The sequence below is a fragment of the Chroicocephalus ridibundus genome, chromosome 3, assembly GCF_963924245.1.
Source record: "Chroicocephalus ridibundus chromosome 3, bChrRid1.1, whole genome shotgun sequence".
NCBI classification, from domain to species: Eukaryota; Metazoa; Chordata; class Aves; order Charadriiformes; family Laridae; genus Chroicocephalus; species Chroicocephalus ridibundus.
This window is the reverse complement of record NC_086286.1, coordinates 56300473-56322114: the sequence shown is the minus strand read 5'-3', so window position 1 is coordinate 56322114 and position 21642 is coordinate 56300473. Positions and strand designations below refer to the sequence as shown.

Genomic DNA, 21642 nt, shown 5'->3' with positions numbered 1-21642 from the left:
ATACAGTGGCTGAATGATCCAATGAGGGCTAAAGTTTTGAAAGTGATATCAAACCTTATGCGTGGAAGTTGAAGCCAATCCCTTAAATGTTAAGAGGGCAAAGCGGATTATCCCATGTTCTGCTGCCTCTGCAGTGTTTGGTGTTGCCCACCGTTAGGGACAGTAGATGGACTTTGTGTCTTACTCGGAATGTGCAAGAGAAGTAGCTGATGAGTGTATGTATTTCTCCTGACGGAAAGTGTGTTTTCCTACTGAGCTTCAAAGCTGAACAGTTACTAGACTCTGAACTGTGTGGTCTGTCTTCAGTGCATACAGCTTGTTACTTAAGTTGATTCCTTCTCTGATGTCTGCATGCAATTTTTCCCCACAGCCATACAAGCTCTTCCATGAAACAGTCAGAAGCCTCAGTTCTGACAGTGGCAGATTTGGCTGACCTTTTTACAGAGGAAACTGAAGAACTTGAGTGAAAACACTGGTTTGGCCTAATGAAATCAGAAAGTACCTGACCTAAAAAGCACTGGTATATAATCCACTTGATCTGTCATCCTGTAAACATCATCCACCATTTGTATGTAACAAAGCTATTGGAAATCAAAGTCTTAATTGTTACTGTTTTAGTCTGTGGTGAAATTCTTTGCAGCACACACTTACGATAGCACTGGAGGAAATTTGCACTTTGCACATTATACAAAAACGTGGATTTTATTCCCAAAGAGCATTTGACCTGGATGCTAAAACTGAGATCTTGGACCCTTGGTTGAGAGGACTTTTACCATCAGGTTTGATTGGCTAGTAGCTCAGTCTGAGCAAAACTATGTGGGTGGTTGGGTGGGAAAGGGAAGCAGAGAAACACAAATCTAATTTTTTTTACTGTACAAAGAATTGTTAGAAAGAATGACTGTAAATTAATATTCTTCTAGAAAGGGCTTGTTAGTATTTAATGCAGAGTTATGGAACGTCTTATTGGTAACACTTTAAATGAATAATATTTACTAATAATTTGGATATTTGTATTAGGCTTTTAGATATTCATAAAGACTTGTGACAGTTAAAAGTTTCATTGTTAATGCTTGCTTACTGCAAAATAATGATAATTAAATTATGCTTTTTGTATGTGTGTTGGTCTGGCAATCAGTTAAATACTTGAACTTACTGTACATGTTTCCACTTATTCTTGAAGCCATGACTAATTTAGCGCTTTGTTTAAAAAAGAAAAAAAAGGTAATGCATTCGTTACAGAATTTTTGAAAAATTAATTGGTTAAGCTGCTGATCACTTTATAATAATTTGGTGCTCGTGTACATTTTTCTCACCCTGATTTTTTGTTGTCTAGTTCTTCCCCTTAAAGATGCAGCAATCTAAATATTCAAAATAGATGCAATTAAGGTAGGCAGTCAAATTAAGTACCTAATCTAAATTAGATAATTAGTGGAGAGAGATGAAACTTTTGTGAAATGTCATCCTTAGACATGAGCGATCACTCTACCCCATCTCTATTGAGAGTAGAGAGTTTAGAAAACAAATCTAGACTAACTTTGACTGCTGAAAGTAGGTAAGATAAATTTTAAGCCTTTTGGCATAGGTTACGGGTACACATTTATGTAACACCATTTCTGAAGGTATTACAGAAGCAAGCTCAGTTACGCAGTTGATGTTAAACACAATTTTGTGTTTAGAGACTGGCAAATGTATATGCATAAGCAACAGGCTACTTCCCTCAAATTACAATTATTTACTGTTTCAGTAGACAATGGGGTTTTTTGTATGTTTTTGAATCTTACTTGAGGTTGAACTTAAAATGAGTCCTTTAAGAAATCCCATCTTAGAATTTTTATTCTAATCCTGTCTGTTAAATAGATTTGCCATATAGTTATTGAGCTTCTTGAGTTCCGTTTTCAGTCATACTGCATTTGAGTTGCACCGTTTGGGTATTAATCCTGTCTGCATGGCAGACAAGTTTTCTGCTACTGACAACAAATGTGAATAGAATTTACATGAATAATATTGCGTCAAGAAGTGGGTTTTTGGCATTTATAGTCTGTTGTCCTTCTGGACCAATGAGATACTTTGTACTAAAGACTATTTGAGTAAATTTAGACAATGTATCTTTATTTCCCGTAATTGTAATATGTATTAGTCTTATATATACATTTGTTTTGGAGATGACTGATTTTTTTGCAGATCACAGTTTGCAGCAAGGGAAATAGAATAGATAGTAGACTTTTTTCTAAATGAGATTGATCAAAAAGTTTGCACAGAAACTGTGACATCTCCATCCTTGAATGTATCGGGAACTCGAATGACCCTGAGCAACCTGATCCAGCTTCAGAGTTGGCCCTGCTTTCAGTGGTGTGTTGAACCAAATGACCTGCATGGATCCCTTCCAGCCTAAATTATTCCACAGTGTACTGGAGATCATGCTGTACAGACACTCCAGGAACTCTGAGGGCAGCAACATTCCAGTTTCTTCATCGTCCTCGGAGAATTTTAACACCGTACAACATAATGTGACTGAATATTACAGCTGCTGTTCACTCTGATAAATGTGTATCTGTGTCAAAAACTGTGGAACCACATAGTGTTTACATTCATAGCTCCCATTTTAAATAACCAGGTGTGGGAATAATAGTTATCAGTGAATGTGAAGATAGAGAAGCAAACTGAAAATTATCTGCTATGAGAGGTTTCCCAAGCTCTGCAAGTTTTTGGCTTGTTTATATAAGGACAGTGGTTTCACTGCTTATTTACAAAAATGTGGTGTTTGGATTCCTAACCAGAAGCATAGCTTCTCATCAAGCAACGCATGAGTCCTGACTTACGTTTTTTTTATGCTCACTTAACAGCATGGAATGTCAGAGATCCAGCATGTTGCTGTGAGTTGTCCCCTGTATCAGCCGAATGTTCACAAGTCCATGAGGCCTGATGGGATTCATCCCAGAGTTCTGAAGGAGCTGGCGAATGTTATGGCAGGACCATTCTCGGTCATCTTGGGAGTCTGGGGAGGTCCCTGCTGACTGGAAGCTAGCAAATCTTATTCTGATTCACAAGAAGGACATGAGGGAAGACCCAGGGAACTACAGACCTGTTAGTCTAACGTCAGTTCTTGGAAAAATTATGGAGATTATACCAGGTACTACTGAAAGGCATTTACAGAATAATGCAATCATCAGGCACAGTCAACATGGGTTCACAAAGAGAAAGTCCTCTTTAACTAATCTGATGTCCACCTGCCTAGTGGATGGAGGGAAGGCAGTAGATGTAGTTTGTCTGGATTTTAGCAAGGCAGTATGACATACTGTCCCTCACAGTACCCTTTCGGACAAGTTGTCCAACTGTGAAATGAGCGGGTTCACAGTGCGCCGGGTGAAGAACTGGCTGAAGGCTGGGGCTCAAAGGGTGGCAGTGAATGGGGCTACATCTGTCTGGTGACAGGTCACCAGCGGTGTTCCTCAGGGCTCGATTCTAGTGCCAGTTCTGTTCAATATGTTTTTATCAATGATGTGGATGCAGGAGTTGAATGCACCATTAGTAAGTTTGCTGAGGATACCAAAGTGGGAGGTGCTGTTGACTCTCTTGAGGGACAGGAGGCCTTGCAGAGGTATCTAGAGAGATTGGAGCATTGGGCAGTGATTAATGGGATGAAATTTAACAAGTTCAAATGCTGGATTCTGCACCTAGGGTGGATTAACGCAGTTGACTTGGTTTGTATTCTGCACTGCAGGCTTTGAAGCAGCACTAGAATAAATGGTGAGAGAATAGAGGGCACATTTGACCTGAAGCGATGAGCACCTACTTTTACATCACCAAATTGCAGATTTAGTTAAACAAGGTAAAAGTCAACCTAAATCTTTTGGGGATGGGGGTGTATTTTTGTGTAATTTCCAAACATTACTATATTAGGCTGTGGAACAATAGTTCCTGGGAATGCCTCTTGTACTTCCCTGTTGGCAACCCAGGTTCTGCAAATGGAGAAATCTTAGTTGCAAAAAGTTTCTTATCTTCTCTTTGTTAACATAAAGGCCACTTCCTGCTCACAAAAGGACATTTGCTCTCAAAATGGCAAATAGTTATACTAATTCTTCGTTCTCCCATGTATATTAATGCACATTTATATTATAAGAATGTTTCAGCAGCTGTAAGCAGCAGAATTAGTTTCTATTCCAGCTTGTCCCAACATACTGGAAAGTAAACGAAGTAGTGCAGGTGTAAAGCTAACAGCTCCTCCCTGCAAAATGTGTTCTTTGATATGGGTCACTTTTTAAAAAAAAAAAAAAAAAAAAAATATAGGCAGTCTTTATTCTGCAGCAGGTATACCTAAATATGACATAAGTTCTTCCATAGTGTACTGCTGTTCTCTTAAATGTATGCCACCTTCATAGCACTAACCTTCAACTACCAGAGAGAGCATGCTGTGTGTCTGGCCCACACAGGAGGGGGACCATCAAACAAGGAAAGGACAGGACGTACATGTGTTGTTTCTCTTCTAGTCTTCTAGTTTCTCTTCAAGTCTACACAGTCTTAGTCAAGCAATGTAGGACTCTATGGAAGAGATTATACTGTGCTAACCCCTGCCACCAGAAAGCAGATCTGATGAAATGATGTTCTGTCATACAGCTCCTCTTTCAGAGGTAGAAAGCCCAGAGCATTTTACCACCAGCCAGAAAAGAGATGAAGGGAAGATCTCTGAGTCCTGGTGATCCATTCAGAGCTGCTGCTGTTGCACATGCTGCAGTGGAGCTAGACCTTGCGCTGGATGGAGCTGGAGGAAATGGGAAGGAGGTTGAGGGGAAAAGTTGAACGGTTTTAAACCCTTCCTCTGTGTGCCCTTCTACTGATTTTTCTGTGGGAGAAATGAGTCACTGCTATGAGCAATGAATAAACAAAGGGTGAAAGATTCTAAGCGTAACCTATTCATTGGAGCTTAATGTCTGAAGACATTTAGACAAATGCAGTGGCACACTTTTGTGTGTTCATGATTTGAGATTATAGTCACTTTCTTACTGAAATCTATGAATATGCTGGGCTTTGCAGTGGTTGAGCAAATGGGAATACTGAAAAGTTTTGACCCTATGATACATGTTTTAATGTGCACCTAAGGAAAATCATAAGATTCCCTAACCAAATTTATGCTCTGGGTTTGTGAAGGGTAACATTTCAAACTCCTAAGATACATGTTTACAGACTACCCTGGAACAAACTGGCAAGTTTTGCTTAATAAAGGTACTGACTCACTTCTGCTGTAAATGCACAAGTGTCTCTGAAGGGGCAAGACGGTGGACTTTGTAATTGCACTTGGGAAATTTTGCACCTCGCAAACTTCCATGTCAGCAGAGGGGATGGAAGGCAGTAAGCCGAGCCCAGCCCTGGTGTGCAGGCAAACGGAGCGCTGAGAAGTCTCGGCAAAGGTTTGAGCCCGCTGTGCGGGAAGAGGGTCAAGTCAAAGGTATTTCTGGGGAATCTCCTCTTTTGCATGCTGTAATCATCAGGCATCTCGCATGCACAGATTTTCTGTAAAGTTTCTGTGACTTTTAACATACGCTTCCTGCATCAGCAAGCTAACGCTATTCAAAAGGACTGTTCTGTTTTCCCTGTGGAGCATGAATCTTTTTTGTTACTCATTCTTAACAAAAGTGTCTCAGAATCATTTACATCTCTCATTAAAAAGCCTCTGAAGTAGAATCGAAGGACGTAACAACAGCAAAGGAGGAGACAAAGTGAATGACGTGAAGGGGTCCTGCTTCTGCCTAGCAGAGGGCACACGATGCTGCTGCTGTAGCACAAGAGAAAAACGTGCGGAGGGGGCACAGTAAGGGATGGGTCCAGCCCTGTCCTCTGGAAATTGATTCTAAAATTGGTAGGAAAGGCTTTCTGAGTAGCCTAGATCTCCACTGATTCTGGACTTTAGGAGTCCATTTGGTCTTTTTTTTTTTTTTTTTTTTTTTAAAGCACTTGATGCTCCAGAGAGATTTTAAAGCCCAAAACCATGACCTTGGACTTGATGTCTTGAGAGATTCTTTCACCTTCCACTGAACTAAAAAAACTCCACCTTTAACTCCCACTAGAGAAAGAAGTTGGAAGGGCAAAGATACAGAGAGGTCTTCAGAGATATCTTGATTTTGAACTGCAGAGGGAAGTTTGACTCTGCCTGTGCTTTGCAACATGATGTTTGCTGGCTGCTTCTGCGCTGATTTCTTTAACTTCAGCAGATGCCACTGACATGGGACAGGGTGAGTTGTCTATTTTTTCTTGAAGAAAATACCGCCATTGATTATTGAAAAAGAGTATTTCCATGGAGCACCTATAGCAACACAGAAACCCTTTAAGCCAAGTTCTTCAAGTGTGCTGGTGTAATTGCCAGCTTTAAAACTTAATATTAAATCATAATCCACAACAGGCATGTAATAATAGAAGGCAGTACTTCCTTGGTGTCATGCTGATGTACAGTGGGACACAGAATAATCTTAGATAGTACCAAAACAAAATTTCTTTCACAACCTCTGAATTAGTTTTCTACTATAACTTTGTTGCTTACAAAAGGATAGCTAGAGCCTTTGTAATGTTTTAAATCGAAATAGATACAAATTTAAAAATAAAGCAGTCAGTTGCTTTAGTGTCAGCTGTGCCGGTTCCTCATTTATTCATGTTATTATTTGGTTACTATAATAATGTTAAATTTAAAAATCATTTGCAAGTTAATCCTGAGATAGATCTTTGAATTACATCTCATTTTTAAATTTTTTTCAAATATTGTTTTGGTAATCAAATTACTATAAATTACACGCTTTTTGATAGAAAATGTTTTCTTTTATATTAATACAGATTAACAAATACTTTGTCAGGTATTTGCAAGCAATTTGATGTCCTGTAACTTAATTATAGATTTCAGTGTGGAAACAGAGCCTAATTGAATTGTTCTAGTAACAGAATAGTGAAACTAATCAGCTTTTGCGGTGTCAAGCTAATGACTTTTAGAAAGCAGCCCATGGGAGAGAAAAGAGCAGTTTTCAATTGTGTTCCAAAACTGAAATTCCTGGATGATAAGCCAAGAAAGAGCATTTTGATTACCTGATCTGTTTCCTTGCATTATATAGATGTAATTTCAATGAAATAATTTAGCTAGAAAGTAGCGAAATCAGATTTTTATTTGAAAATTACCGGGGGTGGATAAATGTACAACTTAATGTTCCCTTGGTCTCCAAGTAACTTAGCGTTCCCATCAATAGCCTTTCTTTTGCATTCACAATTTGTTGCCAGAATCACGTCATACTGTCTCTTAAGGTTTGCAGCTATTTCAGAGTCTTTGTGAACGCAAAGTTTTGTCTTGTACTATCCTGCTACTGAAATAATACCGATTGTTGTAATATTCATTAAATATCTTTTTCTTTCTGTCTTTCTGGTTTGTGGAAAAATAGCTGGTGCCTCTTCTGAGAGAGACAGTGCTTGATAATTTGTATTCCTGTTCCTCAGTGTGTAACTGAACTGTCGGATAGATATGGAACTGTTAAATAGTATCAATTAATAGGAACGCTCTGCATGTGTAAATAACTGTTATTCAAAATTACAATTACAATATGTGTAGAAGCCCGGAGGTCTAATAATTATTCTCTCCAGTGTGGTTGGTTGAACTCAGCTCCAAAACTGCTGCCTTCTGGAAACAGCTGACACTTCTCTAGAGCACTTCACTGCCGTCTCGTGCTCCACAGAGACGGCGCCTGTGCCACCTCCTCGATAAAATCATCTGTCGGAGCAGTTGTATCGTATTTTCCTTCCCGGAACTGTAAATCAGTCCTGGTCAATCCCAATATAAACAGAATGATTTTTAGAACTGTAGTATAATTAGGAGTCATCTTTGTCCCACTGCTCTATTGCAGTTCATGTGTTACTGTTGTTTCTAATTCCTTTTAATATTTTCAAAAGTGAATGAAAAAAACAAAAGGTCAGTTACCTAGATAGAACCTAAAGAATGAAGAAAGTAACCGATATGTTTCAAAGAAAATCCCCAAACTTCTTGACAAAGCATGAGAAATTATATTGAAAATAAGGTATCTTAACTTAGTATTAAGTCAGTACTGCAGCAGGTCCTTATTTTTCTGGGCACTGTACAAGTGCTTGGGATATAATCCAAAGTCCAAATCCAAAATGAGAGATTTTCTATCGAGTTAAGTGGGCTGTGGTCCGGTTCCACCGGGAGAGAGAACCCGCAACCAAAATGCACAGCAGCTGCAAGGGATGGTGACAGCGGTGATGGGACCTGCTCGAAGCCAGCTGCTGGCAGGGAGGAGAGGGGACCCCTGGCATCCCTCCTCCTGTCCGCGGAGACCAGGGGTGCCCACCAGAGCCCGCAGGCAGCCAGCACCGGCTCGCTCACCTTTGGATGCCTGTATGGCGCAGAGCTCTTGGCACGGGCAGCGTTGGAGCCGTGCAGCGCAAGCTGCTGCACCCTGTGCCCGCTGGCAGACAACGGGATCCTGTTCCTGCTGTTGCTGTGGTGTTGTATATCGATGCCGCTCCGCAAAGGCTCTTGTGACTTGCTGGGTTGTTCCTTTGCAGCGGTCCCTCTTCCCACGTGTCATGCACAGGCAGAGCAAGGTTGACTTCCATGTCCCCCAAGCCTCAGCCGGCAGCTTTCGACAGCTGTCCTGCATGGAGGGAGGAGACAGTCAGTCTTTCTCAAGGGATGCCAGCCCTAGCATTAATGTGGAAGAAAGCGTGACCTTGGAAAAAACACCACATCTATTAACAGACCAGAGTGTTTTATGATGTGACGTGCTGAAGTGCTTACGCTGTAAGTAGGCAGGGGATGAGGTTTTTGTATCAAAAGGCAGTTAGACTAATCAAAAATGCTGCACACGTTGATCAAGGTTTTTGCAGATCTGTTATACTCTGGAATAAATGTATAACAAAGTGTTAAGTACGTTAGAGGAAGGCACCAAGGCACTTTGGGGTCCAGTTATTAAAAGGTTATCTCACAGAAATTTCATAGAGGGGTCTTGCTGAATTAGAAGGAAAATAGTTGGTGTGAGTGACATACAGACTTTCAGTAAGATGTGTTATGGTGACACTATCTTATGACATTACCTGTCCTAGCACTTGTGCTATGGAAGAGACATTTTGGGAGTCCTTTTGTACTTTTTTTTTTTAATTGTTTTCTACCTTGACGAAGAGAAATCTCTGTAGTTTTGAATACTGTAACGTGATGTACATGGTGGTATTTCAATGGAATCACCCTGAAAACATCCATTTCATATTGAGGTTTTGCTGTGAAGGAGGCAGAGCTGCCCCCTGGCTTTGGGAGCCTCGCTGGCCAGTCTCTGGGCAGGAGGGGCTGTGTCATGGACAGGCGTGTGACTGAAGGCTGAGAAGGAACCCGAGCAGTGGATCCCTCCTGCCTGCCCATGCAAGGGATGTTCCTCGTGCCACTTCCACAACCCACTGCAGGGAGGAAATGCTGGTGCACACTGGGGATGACTGGGATCTGTAACCCTCACCCAGGGAGGTGGAGAACCAGGGAGGTGAAGTAGAACAGTAGTAAGAGAAGCAGGAGTGTATAATGCTTTTTTCCTCCTAACACGCACATGAAAAATAGGAATTATTGCTACATCCATTTTACCTTTGCTTAGGTATCCGTGGTACCCCGAATGAGGAAGATGGTGTGCTAATAGAACAAAAGTTGTTAGGTGTTTGTATGGTGAGGGGAAAGGGAAAATCTGGACTTCTGTCAGAGCTAAAAGCTAAACAGAAGTCACAGCTGGAAGGAAAGGTCAAAAGTTAAGGTGTGCCGCTGGCCCTTTCCAATGAGATGTTTAAACAAGTTGGTTCCTTTGGGTAAGTTTCAGTATCTGGGGTCACGTTTTGCTGTCAGTCAGTCCACTGTAAATCTGGAGCTTTATGGAGTTTTTCTGTGCTCCTGCCAGTACAACTGAGAGTAAACTTTGGCTCTAGTTACATCCCTCTAGAGCAAGCTGCGGCTTGCCTTATCCACAGAAGAATTCCTCTTGACTTCATAGAGTTTTGCATGAGTTGGGACATCTGGATTTGGTACAGTAGTACTTAACGTTGGGATGTTGCTGTAAACACTAGGATGTTTACAGATATGAGAGATGAATCAGGCCCCTGCTAACTATTTCATGGGAGCATAGGGTTTCTTCCAAGAAAAATATCTGGGCTTTCTAGGGCAGCATCTGCTCCCAGTGTTCTGTTCTGCAGGAAAACCTACATTCAGGAAAATTCAACTTACCTCCCTGGATTCCTGTATAAAACTGTCAGCTTGAGAATCTCCTCTGTCTCGCGATTGCTAATTGCACTAATTCCCTGAAGCATCAGTGAAATTGTAATGGGCGCTGAGCAGCTGTCTCCCATGCCTTGGGCATTGCAGCCTCAGTCCACCCTGAGCCAGGGCACGCAGCATTTGATAATTAAACGCTTGGCCCCTGTTCCAAGTGAACAGTAAGTGAGCTGCTATGAAAACTGAGGATGAAGATGATGAATATGTAGAAAGGGAGAGCTGTCTTTTTGATGCCCTTCCCTTTTACCTGAGTCTAAATTTCAGAGTCTGAGTTAGATACAGTGTATGGTTGCTTTTCTATTCCTCAGTCAGACCCCTTCTTAAATACAAATCATCCATTCAAAGGAGAAACTGATTTAGCCCATTTTTCTGCCTCCTACAGCTCACGATCCACTCCAGAATGTAAATTTAAAACGAATAGCCGCTGTGGCAATTTGGAAGACAATTAGTACATAATGACCTTCATGAGCTGCTTCAGTTACAGTAAGAACTCGTCATAAACCGGCAGGAACTTACCGCCTGCAATGTGGCAGAAACGTTTGCAGCTCCCCATGCCAGAGGTGAGCTGGCAGCGAGGGGGGACGGCTGCTGCCGGGCTGGAATTAACTGTCTGCAGCTTCCGTGCATCGGTCAAGTTGATGCTACGCCGGTGACTCAGTGGTAAACAGGGAGCTGGGGCTCTCCCTCTGCAAACCCTGCAAGAACAAGAAATAATCTCCCCTTCCCTTTGCAAAATACCAGGGGTTTTATAAGCAATTGCAAAGGTTGTATAGAAAACGCAAGTTTTTTCTCACCCTGGCCGGTATAATTAAAATGCTCCCTGACACGATTGTCATCTTGGGATCTTAGCACCAACCTTGAACCTGAGATGTTGCTGGAGGTCTCTCCCTCAGACAGTAGTAGTTGCTGATGCTGTTTTCAGCAGCCCTACCAGCATGGTTCCACTTGATGGGGAAGAGCCCCAGCAGATGGCTCGCATTCAAGTAAAAATCTCCTGTGGCTAGAGATCATCACCAACTGGATTTGCTCTAACAGCAATGCGAAGCTGAATATAATCTATCTATTACTAATACAATACTCAGCATTCCCTTGTTGTTCTTCCTAGAGACTTCATATATACGCCAAAAGAGGGGAAAGATACAGCAAGACCTTCCTCTATCGGATTAATTTTCAGCTTGTGGGCTGCTCTTCCCGCGTTGCCAATAGGAGGGGAGTACTCTGGTCCTCTGGAAATGTCTGTATGTCACTGCTCCAGTGCTCCAAGAGGTGTTTTTCAGTCCAGGCCCTGTGGTAGCCGGCCATGAGCTGCCTTCCTGCTGGTTCACCTGTAAACCAGGGTGAGCTGTGCATGGGAAGCGGGTATTTTTTCAGCCTGGAGAAGAGAAGGCTCTGGGGAGACCTTACAGCAGCCTTCCAGTACCTGAAGGGGGCCTACAGGAAAGCTGGGGAGGGGCTGTTTGCAAGGGCATGTAGCAATAGGACAAGGGCCAATGGTTTTAAACTAGAGCAGGGTAGGTTTAGATTAGACATTAGGAAGAAGTTCTTTACAGTGAGGGTGGTGAGACACTGGAACAGGTTGCCCAGAGAGGTGGTGGAGGCCCTATCCCTGGAGACATTCAAGGCCAGGCTTGATGAGGCTCTGAGCAGCCTGATCTAGTTAAAGTTGTCCCTGCTCACTGCAGGGGGCTTGGACTAGATGACCTTTAAGGGTCCATTCCAACCCAATACATTCTGTGATTCTAAGGTTTCAGGGCCATTTTGTCCTGATGTGGAATGGTGCCAAGCCATCATGTCAGAGTAGACACCTTCAGAGCCTTCTGGTTCCAGAAGCCTTACTGGACAGTTCATGAAAATTAGCGTTTCATACCGAGGGGCAGGAATGCCTCTTCAGCACCACAGTCTGTGACAGACATTGCACTCGTCCCTATCTCACCCAAAGATCGCAGTACTTAGAAGCTTTCTGGGTCTCTTGGTATCTGTGCACATACCCAAATCAGACTTTGCACTGAAAATGGTTGCGTAAGTGGCACACACTACCTTCAGCACCAAGAGGGTCATTACAAGGAGGAACACAAAAAATAAGCTACACTTTCCCTAATACAAACTCCACATTAGGATTTGTTCCTTGTGCCGTTTGCTAAGATCTGAGCAGAAGGGTCCTGCATGTGACGGGAAAAACAAAGCGTGTTCCTTTCCACTCCTGTGTCCTCTCTGGGGACACTGTGTCCCTGTGCCAGGCACACATGCAAGGGAAGAGGTGCTCCAGCTCTTGCACACAAGACATAAACATTCTGGATCTCTCGCAGCCAATTTCCAGTTCCCCAGAATCTATATTTAGCAGAGCTAATGAAACTGAAAATAAACACCTTGGGTTACATTTAACAGATAATTTTTTTTTTCTTTATCCTTTAACCATTTCTCAGGTTGCTGTGCTTGTTCCCTCATTTGAATTCCAGGGACACACGACAGCTGAGACGTTTCTTGGTTGGCTGCCGGTCTCAACTTAATTGCCTAAAACTTAGGTCTCAAACTTAGGTCTCAATTTAGTTGCCTAAATTATTTCTCAAAGAAAGTTTTTCAAGCTTCCACTGTATTTCACGACTTAAAAATTGGCCTAGGTTAAAGAAAAAGGACAGAATTGTAACAGAATTGTTTTAATGATGGAAGTTGTTTGCTATCATGTATAGAAGGTTTATTGTATCTCTATTGCTACATGGCGCTGTGGAAAAGGCGCTGGGCAGGTTCCTAATTTCTGTGGTCATTAACCACCCTGGTGTGATAAGACATGAGGCAGTAATTACTGTTTTTCTGGCATATTGTTTCAGGGATCTCTGAGTTAGGAAACTGCTAAATTAGATTAGAGCAAGATAAGATTTCCTGAAGACAGTCTGAGTCACCCACTCAAGCAACCAGGGATGGAAGCTTCCAAACTAAGCTTTGTCCCCCGAGATGTCCATCCCCGCTGCATTAGTTTCCTTGAATGGCAAGGACTGACAAGAGGTTGGGAAAACAGACCCAAGGAAGCATCCCGATGAACCGCTGACAGCTTTCCTCAAGAAGTGCATGTTACAGTAGCGCTGAGGGCCAGGCACGTACAGATTTTAAATACCTTTTAGCCATGCAGAACAATAAAGAACACTGCATGAAATTCCACTATTACTTGGGGTAAGAGATTGATCCAAACGTGATCCAAAGAGAAGAAATCTTTTCCTAAAAATAAAACCTGTATATGAGCTGGACTTGCTCTGTACTATATACAGCATCGCATATAATTAGGGGCTTACAAGGCATAACCAATAAGTAGAGAGCAGAGTTGTTACTCTACTCCTGTTTCTATAGCTGACCTGGGATTTCTAGGCAAGATATACTTTAAATACAACACCCAGTTTCTGTAAAATTTTTTCTCAAGTCATTTTCCTTTGAGGGTGCTAGTCTAAATGCCTTGTGTATCCCACAGGCCAAGTTCTTTGCTTCACGGTGCATCATGGGATTTATGGGAAAGCTGCAGTGAATGGCAGGAGGACTATCACAGGGAAGAAAACTCAGCTTACAGAGTAGAGTGGAGGCATGAAGGGTCTGAAGGAAAATGTTCCTGAGGCACTCCGGACACTTACTTGAGCACAATTCTCTGTCAAGCTGACTTGAAATGAAAAAAATTCATTCTTAAATGTAAAAAAAAAAAAAAAAAAGGTTTTTTTTCATGCTTTTGAATCAACATTTTCCAAAACTTTCCATTTTGGGGGCAAGCTGCTATTTCCTATTCAGGATGAAGATAATGATCAAAGTATTAGGAAATGATGAAAAATAGACATTCTGACTTTTCCTTAGCTGTACTTACTTCATTGTGCTTTTTGTGACTGAGCCTGAGAATAGTTGTATTTATTTCTGCATAAATTTCAATCCAGCAATCTTTAGTTGATCTTTAGGTAGAAGGGTTTTTGTTAAATCTGAATTGGGATTTAATATGATGAGGAATCAAACTGGACTAGGCTGAATTTTAATGTTTATATAGAAATCAATGAAACCCTTTTCTGTACCAAGGACCTGACTGAAGTGGAGATTCCAGGTACATTTTTTTTCTGAAAAAGAATCCTATTCTAGTAAGTACTCATCCACATTAAACAAATAGGGTATTTTATGCCTTCAACTGTGGGTTTTAAATTTCATTTACTCTCAGCGACAATTACATATTCCTGTAGTCGGGCTGACTGTAATAGCGTAAAACTTACTGAATTTGGACAAACAGATAATGCTAGACTATGGATGTCATGGGCAAACTGCCTTTGCAGTACAGTAGGCTCTCTAGAACTTGATCTGAATTCAGATGTCTCACTAGCATCTTCATGTCAAAGGAAAGAGCAGAAATGACAAATTTTCTCTTAAATTCTTTCTAATTCCCCTCCCTTTCAGTAGTAAAGGAAATAGAAATTGGTGGTGGTGGCACAAAGAGGCTACTCCAGGCTGTCTACGTGGTGAAAGACCAGAACACGTGAGAAGAAAAACAACAAAACAGCATCCCTCCCATCGCTTTCCTGAGTTCAGCTGCAAATCTCTTCACCTTCATGTTGTCTCATCATCTCAGGGACTTTATATGACACAAGGAGACCTGTTTCCCATCTGGCATAAATCAGCAGAGGCCCAGAGAAGTCAGATGAGGAAGGTCGTCCCTAATGGCTCTTTCCCAAATTGATGATGAGAGGTTATTCCTGTTGTTCAGTTATCAGTTTCTGAAGCCATGAGGAGGAACCCACAGGCCTTTGTCACTGTCCCCTCCAGCAGTAGGTGGGAATCCTACCTCGTTCACTGTGAATTTTGATGGACAGCGTGTTAAAAAAGAAATCACAAGTCTTTAAATACAAGAGAGCCTTTAAATACAAGAGAAACCTTAGTCATATTGTAGTTCTATTACTATTGCTAAAAGAGCAAAGGTTTGCTTTGCAATTCCAGTACTTCAGTATTTCATCTGTCTCTTCTCTTACTTTCACAAAAACAGACACAATCTTCACACAAGTGATACAAAATTACATAAGGCTCAGTTTGTCATGTGAAAATCCTTCTTTGTCCTATCTACTTGAGTTGAATCAAAATGTGATGGTGGGTAAAAGGCTTCTGTTTTCCCACTCTGCTATGTATTTTGCTGGGTTGCGAGACTTGCATTCCTGTTTTTTAACTGTCTTGACTCTTGACTGTAGTCAAGAGTACAGTGACTTGCACTTCAGGGTGCAAGAAGAGATAATGTGGAAAAGAACACAAATATGGTAAAACCCAACTGTTCTTTGCATGCATTTTGCTGGAGCTGGACAGTAAACACCTGCATGGTGTTTGCTGTCTCTACATGGTGTTTACTATCATGCTTTGACCTCTTACCTAGTGCTGGGCAATTTATTATTCTCCCAGCCCATTAACCAAACATAGTTGAAAAATGAAATTTTGTGTGGTAAGAAGGGCAGCAGAAATGCACAACTTTAGGTGGGATTTTGCCACATGCTCCAGTCAAACCCAAGGAAAACAGAATTATGAAAATACTGAAATATTTTGCTTTGACATTTCAATGACTTGTTTCATGTTGGAAAAGTTAAAAAAAATATTTCAATGCCTTCAGAAAGAAATATGTTAGTTGGCTTTAAAATCACATTTCTCGTTTTGCAATTAACCTAAGGGGAAAAGGGAACATTTGAATTGATTCAAAATGTTCTTGTTTGTTGGTCTGATTCTTTTATCAGAGATAAAAATCCATTTAATTTCTATCCAGACAAACTGTTTTGGTTGTTTTCTTTCTTAAGTTTGGCAATTGATTCAAAAAAGTCTTTATTTGTGACATGCTGACAACATTTGAGTTACTGGAGATGTCATCTCCTATGTAGGAAAACTGTGTTTTGCAGCATAAAGCAAACAGTAAAAGAGAACTAAGGTTTATACTGGAGCTCCCTAAATCAAGCTCAGAGGACTTTATTATGGCTGCCATCCAGCTCAGGTGATCCAGGCAGATCATTAGACACAAGAGATTTGCCCCTCACGATTCAAGAGCAAAACTCTGCAAAAAAAAATAAAAAATCCCAGGGCTTCTGCCTGCATTACTGCAGAGCTGTGTACTGACCCTAAATGGGAGCTCCACTCAGCTGCCAAAGAAATTCTGGGTAAGTGGGGATATAAATCTCCCGCTACTTAGCATTCCCCATCAGTGCAGCGCCTGGCCATCAGCCGTGCATCCTATGCGTCTGCAAGCCAGCGTTCTCCACGCCATGCTTGAGAGTTTGATTCTAAGAAAAGACCCAAGCCCTCATTTCGAGATTTTGGACTTATGTTCTTTCTGCTGTAGTGCACAGCTAAAATTAATAAATTAATAGCTTCTTGTTTATTTTATTTAGAAATTAAATGTTCCGTTTCAGAGCTTGGAATATGTGTGTATAAGGTAAAGACCATCTGGCCATAAAATGAGCCGATGGTAACACATAACAAGCTGCTAAAAATGATTCAGATGTCATATTTACACCTGAACGACCCCGAATGCCCTGGTACTGAAACGGGGAATGTTTACATGTTCAGCATTAAAACCAATTTGACAGACTGCGGAAGTAGAGTGGTTAACATGCGCAGCGGCCTGCTGTTGAGAAGGAACCTTTTTTTTCCCTAAATGCCACATTTATTTCTTCTGGTGCTGCAGCTGGGGTGGCTTAAACTACAGAACAACACACATGTTTGACGATGAAGCACATGGTTCTGCATTTTCTCTGTCTTTTCTTGCTGATGCTGCCCTGTACTTGTTTCTTATTATTCACTTGGAACATCCGTGAGGACTGCTGCTGTTTCCAGAAAAATTTATGACCCTGAAGAGTTTGCATAAACTTAATGCACCATTTGAATAACTAGTATAATTAGTAAGATTTTAGAAGCATTAGGCAATGAAAGCAAGTATGCCTACTCTGCCAAACTGTAAATTTTCTTTAAAAGACTGACAGACACCAATCAAAAACCTGATGTTGCTCAAAGTCCATGGGAATAGATCTTTGTATAGACAAGAACAAAAGCTTGCTTTTTGTGGAGTTTCAGAATACCCACTAAAGAAAGAATCTCACAGCTATAAAGAGACCAAACTAAGAAGACTTACCACAGGTGTAACTTAAGAGGAAAAAATCAAACAAGGCACAGCCACTTTCTCCACTTACTTACATTCCTTGTAAGTATTAATAATAAGTATTAATAATAGGTATTAATAATAAGTATTAATAGCCAGAATTATATTTGCAATGTGAATTAATGAAGTATGCAAAAAAATCAGGATTAACAAGTGTGCACGATTGGGAAAAGAAGAGAAAAACACTTTCCCAGAAACCAGGGCATTCTGCATGCGAAGGAAGGGGCATGTGAGACTGCCTGAGTTTTAGGTTTTAAACACCTATCACCTAAAAGGCGATGTGTACTTTTGGCTCCACTGCCTTATGCACTGTGAGTTTAATCGTGTCTGGCACCAACTGTTAGTTCGAAATTGCTTTAATGAATGTTCATTTTCTCCTCTTAAGCTGCTCCGCTTTGAGAGCTGACAAAGGCTGGCTCCTTACCGATTTGCATGTCACCTCCTGCCTCCACTCCGCTGCCATAGCACCAGCCTCTGCCAATGTCTCCACCACGAAGTCCTGTTTCCCTTCAGGTTTTCTCCAGCCCCTATCTTTTGCCAAGCATTTGGAGAATCCACTCCAGAGCCCCTGGGCTGGAAGGGGATTTGGTTTGGTCTGGTCTTTTCAGATCTGGTCCCAGCTTGTGTTGAAAGCTGGTGCTTACCCAGGACCTCATCAGGCCAAGCCTGGGGTGTCCCCTCCCCTAGACACTTGCGCAGCAATACCCCCGTCTCTCCCTCACGTCGCTTTCGGTCCTTCACCATCCCCTCCACACCTTCTCCACCCACACCACTATGGTCTGTGGGCGGGTGGGAAGCAGGACGGGGCCAGTGAGCCACATGTTTGTGGGGCCAACGTGCCAACAGGGCTGACAGCAGCCCACGCTCAGGATGGAAAAGGGAAGGGAGAGATGTGGCCCTTCTCCCTCTCAGCACTGACAAGGCCTTCCTTCTCCATCTGGGTGGTGTTTTACAAGAGAGCAAGAGCAAGCCTGGAGCACATGCCTGAGCTCCCCACTCAAACCACCCCATCCCAAAAGCCAGTCTCTGTTGGCAGAGGCACGGCTGGGCTGCGTGTTAAGGCTGGGAACCTTCCCGAGCAGAGACAACCGTCTGCCATTGGGGTAGTACCTGGCTTAGGGGAGGAGAGATCTCTCTTCACGTCTCAGTGCTAATAAAATAAACATAATTGTTATTAACGATGATTGCTTCTAATGGAGCTGTGTGGTGCACAATGATAGAAATGTTCCCATTAAGATGGTTTTGTACAAACAGCAGCTGCTGACAAGTCTCCTTGTCTCCTAATATTTCTTTATTAACTTTCAGACTTCCGATGACGCACGTTGTCTTCATAAACACAATACAGAGTAACTTCTCCAATACAGCTGCAAGAACCTTTACCAATATTACGTTTGCTTGCCAATACCCTATTAGTTACATGGCACAACAGCCTGATGGGGACAATAAGATCAGTGCTGACATCAGGTAGGTTTTTTTTTCTCCTAACTGGAGCTAATATGCTGTTCTGCTTAAAAATCCACTAAGGGAGTCAGCAAAATTAAGTCCAGGGATGTTCCTTGCCTAAAGGATGCCTTTTCACATGACCCCTGTAATAAAGAATGAGGCTAGCAGAACTTGCTTTGGTCTGCTTCAGATGGCAAGATCTCATGATTGCTTTATGTACGTATGATGCTTACTGCAGTGGGGTTTTAGCTTCAGTTGTGGCCTCAGTCGGGGCCATGCAGCCGTGCAAATTTTCAGTACATGTACTGGGATCCCATAGATTAAAGTCTCAGTCAGAAAGCTCTTGAGCTACTGCCTTAGTTTGCTGCAGGGATTGTGAGAAACACCTACAAGCACCCGGACAGATGAGTCCCCCTGGGGAAGGGCAGAGAAGCCCCACAGCCAAAAGCCTCCCTCACATCCTCAGCGTGGCTCCTCCTAAAATACCCGCACGCGCTGCCTGCTGCTGGGCCACAGATGCCAGTTTGCCCGGTTTCAGCATTTCAGCCATAAACACTGACTCAACGCCTCACAGGACCGGCCACTTCTCCTTTTCGTGGTCATCTAGAGCCCTGTGGTTTTGAGCGGGGAACTTTTGGGTCACGCACTGGACAAATGGCTGCTGAATGTGCACAAAGCTGCTGCTGTAGAGCCCACGCACAACACACCGTGGGCACCCGGCGGCGTCAGACCTGCTGCACCCGCAACAGGGCAAAGACATGCACTTGCATGGACGAAGGGCTTTGGAAATAGCGAACCCAAGCAGCTCACAGCGCCACAGCACAGAGCAGCGACTCGGGGAGAGCAGGATACGCGGGCTTTGGCCTGTCTGATCTGACAGTGCAGGCAGGTCCAGGTCAACTTCCAGATTTCTGTGAAAAGTTCAGCAGAGCCTCTCACGCCACAGATCCCAATCCAGCAAAGCACTGAACTCGTGCTGCAGTTAATGTCCGTGTCTCCTAGCGACTGGAACTGGGGTCTGGAGCAAACTCAGTGTCATCTATCATCTGGCAAATGATGGCATCAGAAGTTTGGTGTGTCTGGCATGACCACAGTTCAGAAAATATGCTGGTTCATGTGATTTTAGAAGCAGTAATTTTATTTCTTAAAATAAGAGGCTCTTCAAAGACATGAGAAAGAAATTAAAAAATAAAATGAAAACATCCAAACATGGATAGCTTTAAGGTACGCAAAGACTGATTTTTCAGTTCAGACACGCTTCTGATGAACTGTTCATGGACTGTCTCACTGTAACTATGTGATTGATCTGAATTGTTCACAGAACGATTACACTGAATACAGAAGATAGGAATTTCTCTGTCTCGATGCAGCTATACAAAGATCTGAAGTTTGAGGATATATACACTACTATACCTTTTTTAACTCTGGAGGGCAACATTAAAATCAATTTGGTGTGTTATGTGATTAATTCTTTTTTAAATACTCCTGAGGTGAAGGCTGGAAGACAGGCTCTGATGCCAAACTGCTACCACCACCATTGTGCTTCACAATGAACATAAGAGAGCTCTCACCGATATTTAGTCAATATCAACATTTACTTAAGGAAAGAGAATTAAATGACGTAACAAAGGAATAATTTCAGTTGTTAGGCACAGTGTGTGTGTGTGCATATATATATATACACACACATATATATGTATACACACACACACACACACACATATATATATATAAAATTCTCATTAAGAGTGAATAAAAGAAAAATCTTTGGAAGGACAATGACAGCCATGTTTCCTGTGAGGCCAGAGTGCCGAGATGGGAACGAGAAGGCAGAGGAGATTATAACAGACATGGCTCTACCACAGGGTTCCTGTGCTCCTTCCGTTCCACTGATGACCACCACTGTGGGTACCCTCAGCTGTCAGCTCCTGGTCCTTCTCTCAACCCCTGTTCATGCTTCCCTATTCATGCATCGTTCTGGTTCCTACAGCTTTCTGTTTCCACAGGAAAGATCCGTTACTATGTTAGATCATGTAGATAAGCATAACAACTGATGGAGTGATGTGGCTTGCACCAGATGTGGACCCTCTCACTTTCCTAGCTTGATCAACCATCTCCCCCCCATGGGTAGGTCGGTGTAGAGCACTTTTTGTTGTGTCCCCATAATAGTCAGAGGTAGTCAGATGGAGATTGAGGTGGATGGTAAATTACTCACAAGAGAAATACATTTTAGAGGTATTACACATAAAGGATACCACCAGAGATGATGTATCCTCACTCAGCCGGTAAATAATGCATGGCTTTCTGGAAAGAGAGGAGATCATAGAGAATGGGAGGCTTGAGAAACACAAGAGCCTCATCTGACAAAGCCACCACGGCTGACCAATGGAGCGGGCGTCCTCGCTGTGATGAGTCAGTAGTGGAGTCACGCCAAATGGTGTCTTCCCCACTTTCATGTCCATTCCCTTCCTGGGTTGTCTTGTCTCTTGTTTCTGGAGCTCTCTGTCTGGCTCCCCAGGGCAGAGCTCCTGCTACTTGCTGGGTAAGAGCTTCTGCTTGCCGAGCAAGGGACATTCCTGCACAAAAGACCTCAGTTTTGCCCTCCTGTGTCCATACCTGGTACTTTCTCCCTGTGTATTTTCTCTGGCCCACTCCTCTACCCTCCCTGGACGTGCTTTGCCAACAGTGCCCCTGCGCTCCCACTGCTTCCCTGTCCCCAGCACCCTGCTCCCACTCACAGCCCCGGTAGCATCCAACCTTCAAAGGCTGATCCATTTCA

General features: G+C 42.5%; 1 protein-coding gene across 6 annotated transcripts in view; it reads left to right on the top strand.

The window, feature by feature from the left end:
• SHPRH (SNF2 histone linker PHD RING helicase) overlaps window positions 1–15712 on the top strand; it is a 67350-nt gene extending 51638 nt beyond the window's left edge. For 3 of the 6 annotated variants that reach the window (XM_063329246.1, XM_063329244.1, XM_063329245.1), the window contains exon 30: window positions 371–7558. In XM_063329246.1, the coding sequence (XP_063185316.1) occupies window positions 371–467 (97 nt within the window). In that variant the 3' untranslated portion in view covers window positions 468–7558. Of the gene's footprint in view, window positions 1–370; window positions 7559–14695 lie in introns of those variants that run through there. The other 3 variants (XR_010070322.1, XR_010070321.1, XR_010070323.1) reach the window with 3 other exon arrangements.
• The last annotated feature ends 5930 nt before the right edge of the window (window positions 15713–21642 follow it).